This window comes from Lampris incognitus, chromosome 9 (assembly GCF_029633865.1).
Source record: "Lampris incognitus isolate fLamInc1 chromosome 9, fLamInc1.hap2, whole genome shotgun sequence".
Taxonomy (NCBI): domain Eukaryota; kingdom Metazoa; phylum Chordata; class Actinopteri; order Lampriformes; family Lampridae; genus Lampris; species Lampris incognitus.
The window spans coordinates 59,467,454-59,479,760 of record NC_079219.1 but is presented as its reverse complement, the minus strand read 5'-3'; the positions used below and the strand labels follow the sequence as shown (position 1 = coordinate 59,479,760).

The 12,307-nt window shown below is 45.8% G+C and overlaps 1 protein-coding gene across 1 annotated transcript; it reads right to left on the bottom strand.

The window, feature by feature from the left end:
* Window positions 1–410: 410 nt before the first annotated feature.
* m6pr (mannose-6-phosphate receptor (cation dependent)) lies at window positions 411–6,342 on the bottom strand. Its single transcript, XM_056286788.1, has 7 exons — window positions 5,426–6,342; window positions 4,859–5,031; window positions 3,969–4,132; window positions 3,589–3,698; window positions 3,353–3,483; window positions 3,143–3,269; window positions 411–3,017 (listed from the first exon to the last, which is right to left on the bottom strand). Exons 1-7 carry the CDS (start codon window positions 5,429–5,431, stop codon window positions 2,895–2,897), a joined length of 834 nt encoding a protein of 277 aa, XP_056142763.1. The 5' UTR covers window positions 5,432–6,342; the 3' UTR covers window positions 411–2,894.
* Window positions 6,343–12,307: the final 5,965 nt, after the last annotated feature.

Sequence of the window (12,307 nt, the reverse complement as noted above, 5' to 3'; positions counted from 1 at the left end):
CGTCTCTGTGGCCTCCACACCCTCTCTGTGGCCTACACACCCTCTCCGTGGCCTACACACCGTCTCTTAAGGCCGTGTAGGCCATAATTCATAATACACGGCCTCTCACCAGGCAGTGTAGGCCATGATGAGAAATATGGCCTACACTGGCTGGTGAGAGGCTGTGTAGGCCATCATTTTCATAGTTCTCAGCTCCACTCTCTCACACACTACTTAGCCCTGTGGCGGCCTGTCCAGGGTGGTGTCCCCCCGCCTGCCGCCCAGTGGCTGCTGGGACGGGCCGCAGCATCGCCACCACCCTGAGAGCAGGATGAGCGGTTCGGATAGTGGATGGCTGGACGGTCGGTGTGCTGCATAACCCACTCAACTTTCTCATTTGAAGGTGAAATAATTTCAGCCACGCCACATCTTACAAATGTCATTTTTATTGCCTTTTCTATAAAGCATTTCGTCGTTACATGCACGTAAAGTAGCCTAAACACAAAACACCACTGGTCATCCATCACGTTGCCCCTCCGCGGGTAATAACTGAGCTACCCCAGCGGCGTGGCTTCAGTAGAGCTGGTGCAGGACGACGACCAGGAAGAAAGACGGGCTGGACGTGTGGGGGAGTGAACCGATGTCGGGCCGAATTCCCCGCACGCGTCGGTTCGCAGGTTCCCGGCCTGCAAACGAGCACCACCGGTCGGGGGCCGTGTCGACTCGTTAGTCCTGGTCCCCGGGGTGCAGCATCATCCGGCAGACTGGAGTAGCTCAACTCCCGGCTTCAGTTGCCATCCCAGTAAAAACCGACACCTAGCTATGCATGCGGGTGTAAAATTGTGTGATGCCCGTGTCAGGTTGTCTACACTTCCATGTAAAAAAAACCCCCAAACACAACGTCCTGCATTTCATTCTCTAATTAGGCTACTAAACGTGTGCACATGCAGGGACGCAAACTACACACACATGCACCGCCACACACTTCAGACACACGTTAAGAATGAATCCCACTAGTTCTACAGCTCTCCTTTTAACCCAGAAGCACACCGTTTCCTCCACCCTCAACCCTCCAGTAAACAAGGGGTAAGAAAAAAGTCAAGCGAGATAAGCAACACAATCGTCCAGCGCGCACGTTTACAAATCCTGTCGACAACCCCGCAGGTAGGAACGCAACTCACTACGTCAAGTCGGCGTACAAACGAAGAAACCAGAATAATTCAAACTGAAAAATGTACAACGGACAACAGAATCCCCTCTCACGGCTGAAGTGCCGCTTTGTGTCCGTACAAACCGTCGCCTCGGCAACAGCAGAGGCCTCACACAGACCTCCCCGGTGTGACGACACGTCTGACGCCGGAGGCGGCGGTCGCCTCGGGAGGCCACGCAGAAACACCTCCAACTTCTACATTCCTCAAGAGCTAACGCCCTCTTCCACTGCAGGGTACCGGCTCGACCCGACCCACAGCGTCGTTTTCCACCACCCTAACACCACCCCCTCAGTGTGGCTGGTCTGCATGGGCTTTGGTACCCGCTCCAGTTTCTTCGGCACCTCGACAAAGGTGGTGCCAGGAAAGTGGTAACAGCTACCGAAGCGCCGGTACCTTTCAGTAACGGAAAACGAAAAAGTCGAGTCGGGCCGGTGCCGTGTCGTGGAAAAGGGGCATAAGGCAACAGTCGATTCAGGAGGCCACGGAAAACGGCCACGCAGAAACATCTCCCAACTTCTACATTCCTCAAGAGCTAATGTACCGGGACAGGTGGCAGCCTGCCTCCGCTCAGAGGCCCATTGGTACCACACCACGCAGCACCACCTGCCCCCGGTAGGTCAGTATCCGCTGAGCAGACAAGGAATACCAATTACTACTTTAGACAGATTGTTTGCCATAGTTACCGGTGATTTGGCATGTTTGTCTGTTTATTCTATGAAAATATGAGTACGTACACACACGTGTGTGCACGCACGCACACAATGCATCAGTAACGGTTGAAGTGGGTCATAAATGTGTGGCGGAGGAGCGGCCCTCATGTATGAACTGCCCTTCAATGTGCGTCACTGTGCAGCAACGTGAACGACAGCCATTACTCGATGTGCCCTCCTGAGATTTCGGATTTGGGTGTTTTTCTCTCTTTGGACACTCGCCGCCCTGTTGGAACAAGTGTAAATATTTTTACGTCAGTTTCTCGAAAATAACTTGATCGCTTCCCTCACCAGACCTAATGGGAAAGCGTCACTGCAAACCAGCCGCTACTTCCTCTCGGTTTCCAGGCGGGGCAAAAGATATACGCTAGCCTTCAGAGATGGATTACAGTAAACCATCCCCCCTATAATGTGATAAGTGTGCGTGGTTGTGATAAGCAGACAAACTACATGACAAAATGTCAGGGTACACCTCCAACCGGGACTTGTATTTGTGCAAAAAGGCTGCAGAAGCCACAATATTTTACCTGCAATTAAAAGTACTAAGTGGAAAAAGAACATGGACTGTAGTTTAATTAGGTATCACATTTTCCTTAATAAGCCAAACTCTAAACCTCAACACACACACAGAGGTGCTCAAATACAGTGTGGACATCACGAGTGTCAGTGCACAAACTAGGATGACGGGAGGATCAGCTTTCACTTTCCAATCTCTGATAAATTCGTTTGTCTGAAATGAATGAATTGCTTGGGGCAAAAAGACCACAGACCTTCCAGTCCTCTGATTAACTTGCCCTCCTAAACGAGAAACGGATCAGGTAATAAAAGTTGCCTTTAGGCACAGGTCTAGGATGAGTCTTGTTGTCAAAAGAAAAACAAAAAAATGGTTAAAACTGACCATAGACCTGTGTCTAGCAGCAACTTCCTCTAGCTTCTGCAACAGTAAATAGCGTCACACAGTGGAACGCTCTGCCCCACTTCTGACACAACCAGGTCACATAGGGAGCAAGTGGTCATCTCGCTCTTCTGGCTCCTCCTCCAAGGGTTCTGTGACCACACCCCGGTAAGTCGGTGGCTCCTCTCGATTCCGTGACCGGCACACAAAGTCACACCCATCCTGTGAATAAAGCAGAAGTAAGAAGGGAAAACGAGAAGATGATATGAAAAAAAAAACATGAGTGATAATTCACTTGAGCTTTTTTTTTTTTTTGCATCAAGCATCTATGTGTGAGAAAAGCTTACCGCTGTCAGATTGCCAACCTCCACCCAGAAAGCATAGTTAGGAAACTGCTCCATTCCCTTGGCCCCAACGACCAAACGCTGGTAGAGGAACCCTCCAATGAGGTACACAGCCAAGACACAGAAGCCACTGAAATAACAGAAGGGCTGTCATTAACAAGAATTTAATCAGCAAACTTGGGGAATATCCATGTCAGTGCTGGGTGTCCTCACATTATGAGTATTATGGAACCAGTGCTGAGCTGGTACTCGACATGTGGGCACACTGCACTTGTGTCCAACTCAAACAAGTAGAAACAGTCCTGCTGTCTGTCTCGGTCCTCCACAACCACATTCAGCTGGCCCTGGGGGGGGGACAGAGACAGAGGAAGGAACAAATACTCGGTAACAGAAGAAAGGGCAAAAGTCACGATTTCTTTAATTCCCTCCCAAAACACATGTAAACTTACTACGTCCATCTTCGTGTTGCAAGAGATCATCACAATGGCCCTTCTCTGCTCCTGCGAACAGTGCGCATCATACCTCTCACCATTTCTGTATATCAGAATAACCCAGTCACCTACAGGGGGCATGAAAATGTCAAAAGAGGCAAAGCTGTACGAGAGCGAAAGAAAAAGTTGATTCATGAAAAGAGTTAGGAAATAAAATTCCTCTGAAAAGGATTCTGAAGCTAAAGGCTACTTCCTGCTTACATTTTTGGTTTCAAAACATTGCCTAAAAACACAAGTCCAAAGTTGCAGCGGTTCCCATCCCGTACTTGCTGCAAATCTAGGGGACACTCGATCTGACCTGAGTCAGTGTCTCTTTGTTTTATTTTGCAGATACTTACTCCCTCCAATGGCCTGTGTGGCGTTGTACATGCCAATTACTGTTGTTTTCTTTGGCGTGCTGCTCATCTGAATCAGACCGGCTTGCTGGACGCCCCCAGCATCCCCACACAACTGGAACACATAGGTGTAGCTCTCACTGCCATTCTTTGTCTCAACTGTGAAGCTATCAACGAAGACAAATTCCAGTAAAATATAACACGGATTAAGTAACAACGATGAAAAACTGACGTAGAGAGCACTGCAGCAACCAACAGGCATTCAAACAATATGTTAGTACGAGAAAGTTTTTTTGTTTTTCCCCCTTTTTCTCCCCAATTGTACTTGGCCAATTACCCCGCTCTTCCGAGCCGTCCCGGTCTCTGCTCCACCCCCTCTGCTGATCCGGGAGGGCTGCAGACTACCGCATGCCTCCTCCCATACATGTGGAGTCACCAGCCACTTCTTTTCACCTGACAGTGAGGAGTTTCACCAGGGGGACGTAGCGCGTGGGAGGATCACGCTATTCCCCCCAGTTCCCCCTCCCCCCTGAACAGGCGCCCTGACCAACCAGAGGAGGGGCTAGTGCAGTGACTAGGACACATACCCACATCCGGCTTCCCACCTGCAGACACGGCCAGCCAAGCCAGAGGCAACACGGGGATTCGAACCAACGATCTCCATGTTGATAGGCAACGGAATAGACCGCTACGCTACCTGGACGCCCTTAGTACAAGAAAGGGTATGAGGTGTCTTTACTGCCGGAATTCAGTGCATATATATATATATATATTAAAAAAGAGTGGAATGTGAAAGGCACTACCCTTTTCAACAAATGACACGGAAGTTATTTTGCAGTAACTGCCCAGTCGCTGCAGAAACTGATCCAACCATGAAAGTGAGAGTTTCTTACTTCTTTCTGGTGATGGGCTCTAGCCGCCTGAGGACTCTACGCTCCGACTCTGACTCAAACAGCAGTTTACAGCTCTTGGTATGATCACTGGCACACAACCCACTCCCACAGAGCACCAGCTGAGCAGCCAGGGCCCACAATAACACCGGCACTCCGGTGGGTCTGCTTGGTACCTGGCACAAACATTATATGGGAGAATGACAAACACCAAAAAATATGAATACTTTAAAAGTGGGGATCTCAAAAATCGCTATTCAAGTCACGTCACACTTGCAAAGTAATGCATCACACTTAAACGTGACCCCAGCAGATGGCGGGGTCAGGGGGTAATGGCGAGGGGAATGGCTGATTCATGGAGTTGGAAGCATTCCTTACTAGAGGACAACTTATACACTGACAAAGTACAACAACACAACCGGAGCTGGAGGTAAAATGACCACTGAGGCAGGAACTCAAGTTGTGAAACGACCCATTTCTGGAGCCACGACTGGGTATGTGAGGGGCAAGCGGCTGGGAGGAAGTGGCGTTATGAGGGAGCGTGGTAGGGGCGATGCTGCCAGACTCTACCTCCATGGCTTCTTCTGGCGAGAGGACGAGAGAGACCAGCTCTACTGTCACATCTGAGTGGAAGCAGCGGCCGTGGATGCCCCGAGTCTTCCTCCGCTGAAAGCTCTTCCTCCGCTGAAAGCTCTTCCTCCGCTAAAGGCTCTTCTTCTGCAGCTTTGAGCAGCTGTGCTGAGATAAACTGGCAGCGGCACACGGAAACAGGACCGCTGAATTTGTCCGGAAGCGTTAAGCACGTAGCGGTATATATATATATATCTATATATATGTCAAGACTGTGTAGTTTGCTGTCCTCTTGCGCTACTTACTACAAGCCTGTCCGAGAACGAAGCGCATAACGGCCGAGATGTTTGCGTGAGATTACGGAGCGCGGAAGTGAAACTCAACACACAGGCAGGCGCATGTGACTGCGAGGCTCGCGACGAGCGGAAGTAGAATCCGTTGCCACCCTCGTCACATGACAGGGGAGCCTGGCTCAGCTCGGTCTCCCGGGGACGCTGGGCTATGGAAGCGTTACCGCATCTGTTGTGTTCTTGTACGTTTTATACGGCAGCCTTTTGGGAATTCCTTCCAAGCTGGACATCCGGAAAGGACTTTATATATATATACTTTATATATACTGTTATAAGGATATTAAATTTGGAGCCTTGATGGAGGATCGAAATATGGAAATGTTGCGCAATAGCCCGATTATTATGGCGCAACAATGTATCCAGAGATCCAGGCTTATTAATGCCAGGCCACTAACCTTGGTCTTCATCAACTAATTAATAGATTTTAAGAAAGCACTGAAATGTATACAAACCAAAAGAGCTTTGAATATTTGCAAAAACATACATAGATTGATTTCTCATTAGCCTTCTGTCTTGTTGTCTTTTTAGTATTTTTCTTTATTATTTTGTGAAATACTAAAAATTGTGTAATAGCTCAGTGTAAGTTGCACTATTTGCTAATTTGGTTTTCTCATGGCCAGATTTTGTTTATAGAATAAAGGTATTTTAAAAATACATTTAAAGAAAAAGGCTGTACTGTTTGGACTTGCAAAGCATTTTCTCAAGAAATTGAAGGCTGACATAAATACAAATTGTTCTTTTTGCTCGGCTCAGTGGTGCCCCATCTTTTCCGGCATTGTCAGTGTTCTGGAACCCCATGGAAAGATGTCTCAAAATGTGTTAGTCACTCCGTATACGTGGATTTTGCATTGTTTTATGAGTATATTATTTTCATTGTTTTATGAGTAAATTATTTTTCATTGTTTTATCAGTATATTATTTTCATTGTTTATCAGTACATCATTTTCATTGTTTTACCAGTACATTATTTTCATTGTTTTATGAACCCAGCCACTGAGGATGCCCAAGCCAGTGCATTCTTAGTGCCGGTCCCAAGCCCGGATTAATGGGGAGGGTTGCATCAGGAAGGGGAGGGTTGCATCAGGAAGGGCATCCTGCATAACATCTTTGCCAAATCAAATATGGGGATCATAAATAAGATTTCCATACCGGATCGGTCGAGGCCCGGGTGACCAACAACCGCCACCGGTACTGTTTACCAGCAGGGTGCCGTTGGGCGAAGGAGAAGGAGAGGGGGAAGGCATGTCCAGAGGCAGCTAGAGAGGAGGAAGGGTAGGAGTGTGGAGGTGAGAGTAGCAACTTTGATTGTTGGCACTATGACTGGTGAAGGGAGAGAGCTGGCTGACATGATGGAGAGAAGAAAGGTAGGCATACTGTGTGTGCAAGAGACCAGGTGGTAGGGGAGTAAGGCCAGGAGCATCGGAGGTGGGTTCAAACTCTTCCACCATGGTGTGAATGGGGGGAGAAATGGGGTAGGGGTAATTCTGAAGGAAGAGGATGTCAAGAGCGTGCTGGAGGTGAAGAGAGTGTCAGACAGAGTGATGAGTATGAAGCTGGAAATCGAAGGTGTGTTGACGAATGTTATCAGCACATATGCCCCGCAAGTTGGGTGTGAGATGGACGAGAAAGAAGAATTCTGGAGTGAGTTGGAAGACGTAGTGGAGAGGGTACCCAAGGAGGAGAGAGTGGTGATTGGAGCGGACTTCAATGGACATGTTGGTGAAGGGAACAGAGGTGATGAGGAGGTGATGGGAAGGTATGGAGTCAAGGAGAGAAATGTGGAAGGACAGATGGTGGTGGATTTTGTGAAAAGGATGGAAATGGCTGTGGTGAATACATATTTCAAGAAGAGGGAGGAGCACAGGGTGACGTACAAGAGAGGAGGAAAGTGCACACAGGTGGACTATATCTTATGTAGAAGGCGCCATCTAAAAGGGATTGGAGACTGCAAGGTGGTGACAGGGGAGAATGTAGCTAGGCAGCATCGGATGGTGGTCTGTAGGATGACTTTGGAGACCAAGAAGAGGAAGCGAGTGAAGACACAGCCGAAGATCAAATGGTGGAAGTTGAAGAAGGAAGACTGTTGTGTGGAGTTCAGGCAGGAGTTAAGACAGGCACTGGGTGGTAGTGAAGAGTTACCAGATGGCTGGACAACCACTGCAGAAATAGTGAGGGAGACAGCTAGGAAGGTACTTGGTGTGTCATCAGGACAGAGGAAGGAAGACAAGGAGACTTGGTGGTGGAATGAGGAAGTACAGCAAAGTATACAGAGGAAGAGGTTGGCAAAGAAGAAGTGGGATAGTCAGAGAGATGAAGAAAGTAGACAGGAGTACAAGGAGATGCAGCATAAAGCGAAGAGAGAGGTGGCAAAGGCAAAGGAAAAGGCGTATGGTGAGTTGTATGACAGGTTAGACACTAAGGAAGGAGAAAAGGACTTGTACTGATTGGCTAGACTGAGGGACTGAGCTGCGAAGGATGTGCAGCAAGTTACGGTCATTAAGGATAGAGATGGATAGAGATAACATGTGCTGCACGTTGTTGTTAATGACAATAAATTGGATTGAATTGAACTCTGTGTTGCAGTGTGGCTGCCTCTGCCTACCTGCTTGGCTCTGTTATGTCTGGTTTTTTTTTAACGTGTCCTTCAATAAAAAAAAAGGAAAATTCAAGTTATATGTGGGAGGACTTGACGATAATCCAGCAGCATATTATCAATAAATCAATCACTCACTCAATCAATCAATCAATCAATCAATCAATCAATCAAGGTGCATTTTATAGCGCTTTTCTAGCTGCAACAGCCATTCAAGCGCTTTACAATCTCATCTATTATCTATTAATATATTAATATTAATTATTGTGTTAATATTAATTACATATATATATATTAATTATATTAATATTAATTATAGTGTTCATATAATTATAATATAATAAATAACAATATAATATAATGATATATATAATATAAATATAATCATATTATTAATATAATCATATTATTAACATCAATTATATCAACATTAATCAATATTAATATAATTTATTATCTATTAATCAATTTTTTTCAACGTTGCCGTTGCCCCCGAGGTAACGTTTAGAAGCAACAACACATGAACCGTGGCGTGTGGATGACAGAACACCCGGGTGCTCCTCGGTGGGCTCCTCGGTGGGCTCCTCAATGGGCTCCTCGGTGGACTCCTCGGTGGGCTCCTCGGTGGGCTCCTCGGTGGGCTCCTCGGTTCTCTTGAAAAGGAGTAAATGTTCTGTTTCAAGTCGTCTTATTCCCTCCAGGTTGTCCCACTGACAGAAGATAACTGCTATTTCATAGACAGCATCTTATTTTTGAACCTATCTGCAATGCTTGATATGAAATACACAGTGAACCCATAGCCTGGACGTACTTCACTGTGATTTAATCAGTTTGTAATCTTTAGATATTAACAAGAGACAGTGACCATTATCTCAGGGCCAGTCTCCATTTGGCTGGCCTTCTGTCTTCTTGGATAACTGCCTGATGATTTGTTCAATAATAATTAGCTGACCTTTGTTCTGAGCCTATAGTCTTGTGCTAACACTTCCATAACGAGTCGTGCTTGATGATGATGATGATGATGATGATTGATGATGATGATTGATGATGAGTGCTTCACCATCAACCAAAAGCAAAACAAAGGCGTTTTCAACACAACGTTGTCTCGTTTTTTTGTGCTGGCCAATCACCTTTCCAGGCAATCAGTGGGAAATGACCAGCCGAGGATGAGACTAGATGTAATTAAACAGGCCTCTAGAGAATGCCCCATTATTTCATCAGCTGGTCCACAACATCCACATACTCCCACAACTGGTTTTAAAGTGACAAGATTAAGGACAGCAAACAAACTATATATATATATATATATATATATATATATATATATATATATATAACCGTCTCCAGTTCTGTCTCCAGTTCTCTACAATCTATATATCGATGATTTGACCTAGCAGTTGCAAGCCCGTAACACTGGGTGCATGATGGGTAATACCTTGGTGGACCATATGATGTATGCAGATGACCTTGTCCTCCTTAGTCACTGTAGCGCTGGTCTCCAGCAGCTCCTTGATATCTGTTGTGTGTCTGGTGTGCAGATCTGCAAAACCAAAGAGGTCAGTCATCTAAAACCTCCTGATTTTAACTTGTCTGATAATAATCTTGGGCTGTGTAATAAGGTGAAATATTTATTACTGAACAAATGACAGACGATGATGATGTTTATAGACAACGCTGCATGATGTATACACAAGCACACACTCTGTCACGCAAGTTTGCTATGCGTTCAGTTAGCGTGGAGATGTGTCTGTTCAGAGCATATTGTACACCACTTTATACTGCCCCCTGTGGTCACACTACATATTGTACACCACTTTATACTGCCCCCTGTGGTCACACTACATATTGTACACCACTTTATACTGCCCCCTGTGGTCAAACTACATATTGTACACCACTTTATACTGCCCCCTGTGGTCACACTACATATTGTACACCACTTTATACTGCACACCTGTGGTCACACTACATATTGCACACCACTTTATACTGCCCCCTGTGGTCAAACTACATATTGCACACCACTTTATACTGCACACCTGTGGTAACACTACATATTGTACACCACTTTATACTGCCCCCTGTGGTCACACTACATATTGTACACCACTTTATACTACACACCTGTGGTTACACTACATATTGTACACCACTTTATACTGCCCCCTGTGGTCACACTACATATTGCACACCACTTTATATTGCACACCTGTGGTCACACTACATATTGTACACCACTTTATACTGCCCCCTGTGGTCACACTACATATTGTACACCACTTTATACTGCCCCCTGTGGTCAAACTACATATTGCACACCACTTTATACTGCACACCTGTGGTAACACTACATATTGTACACCACTTTATACTGCACACCTGTGGTAACACTACATATTGTACACCACTTTATATTGCACACCTGTGGTCAAACTACATATTGTACACCACTTTATACTGCCCCCTGTGGTCACACTACATATGGTACACCACTTTATACTGCACACCTGTGGTCACACTACGTATTGTACACCACTTTATACTGCACACCTGTGGTCACACTACATATTGTACACCACTTTATACTGCACACCTGTGGTCACACTACATATTGTACACCACTTTATACTGCCCCCTGTGGTCAAACTACATATTGCACACCACTTTATATTGCACACCTGTGGTAACACTACATATTGTACACCACTTTATACTGCCCCCTGTGGTCACACTACATATTGTACACCACTTTATACTGCACACCTGTGGTCACACTACATACTGTACACCACTTTATACTGCACACCTGTGGTCAAACTACATATTGCACACCACTTTATACTGCACCCTGTGGTCAAACTACATATTGCACACCACTTTATACTGCCCCCTGTGGTCAAACTACATATTGCACACCACTTTATATTGCACACCTGTGGTCAAACTACATATTGTACACCACTTTATACTGCCCCTGTGGTCAAACTACATATTGCACATCACTTTATACTGTACAACTGTGGTCAAACTACATATTGTACACCACATTATACTGCACACCTGTGGTAACACTACATATTGTACACCACTTTATACTGCCCCCTGTGGTCAAACTACATATTGTACACCACTTTATATTGCACACCTGTGGTCACACTACATATTGTACACCACTTTATACTGCACACCTGTGGTAACACTACATATTGTACACCACTTTATACTGCACACCTGTGGTCACACTACATATTGTACACCACTTTATACTGCACACCTGTGGTCACACTACATATTGCACACCACTTTATACTGCCCCCTGTGGTCAAACTACATATTGCACACCACTTTATATTGCACACCTGTGGTCAAACTACATATTGTACACCACTTTATACTGCCCCCTGTGGTCAAACTACATATTGCACATCACTTTATATTGCACACCTATGGTAACACTACATATTGTACACCACTTTATATTGCACACCTGTGGTCAAACTACATATTGTACACCACTTTATACTGCCCCCTGTGGTCAAACTACATATTGCACACCATTTTATACTGCACACCTGTGGTCAAACTCTAAAAAAGCAAGCTTACAGGGGCTTTGAGTAGCTTATAATGATGCAGTGAGAATACTACTAAAGAGCCCTAGCTGGTGTAGTGCAAGTGAACTGTCTGTGGCTGCAGGAGTCAGCACCTTTCAGGCTGTTGTAAGAAAGCTCATGTGTTACTGTATTTGCCGGCTCAGTGACTCTGATGATGTAATCATCATGAGTCTAACTAATATAAGATTCAGTACCACACGCTACCAGTCCCGGCAGTGGGACCACCGGTCTAGCTGCCTTCTGACGGGACACGGACTTGTTCCTCTTGTGTTATTTTGTGGTGTTTACGCTGTGTATTGGCTGGGGGTTGTCTTTGTCTCTTATGGAC

Excerpts from the sequence above, each read along its gene's own strand:
- m6pr (XM_056286788.1), bottom strand. Across the intron at positions 3,699-3,968 it reads CACACAGGCCATTGGAGGGA|GTGACTGGGTTATTCTGATA; the intron begins GTAAGTATCTGC and ends TGCCCCCTGTAG. Across the intron at positions 3,270-3,352 it reads GGTTCCATAATACTCATAAT|TGGCTTCTGTGTCTTGGCTG; the intron begins GTGAGGACACCC and ends CTGTTATTTCAG.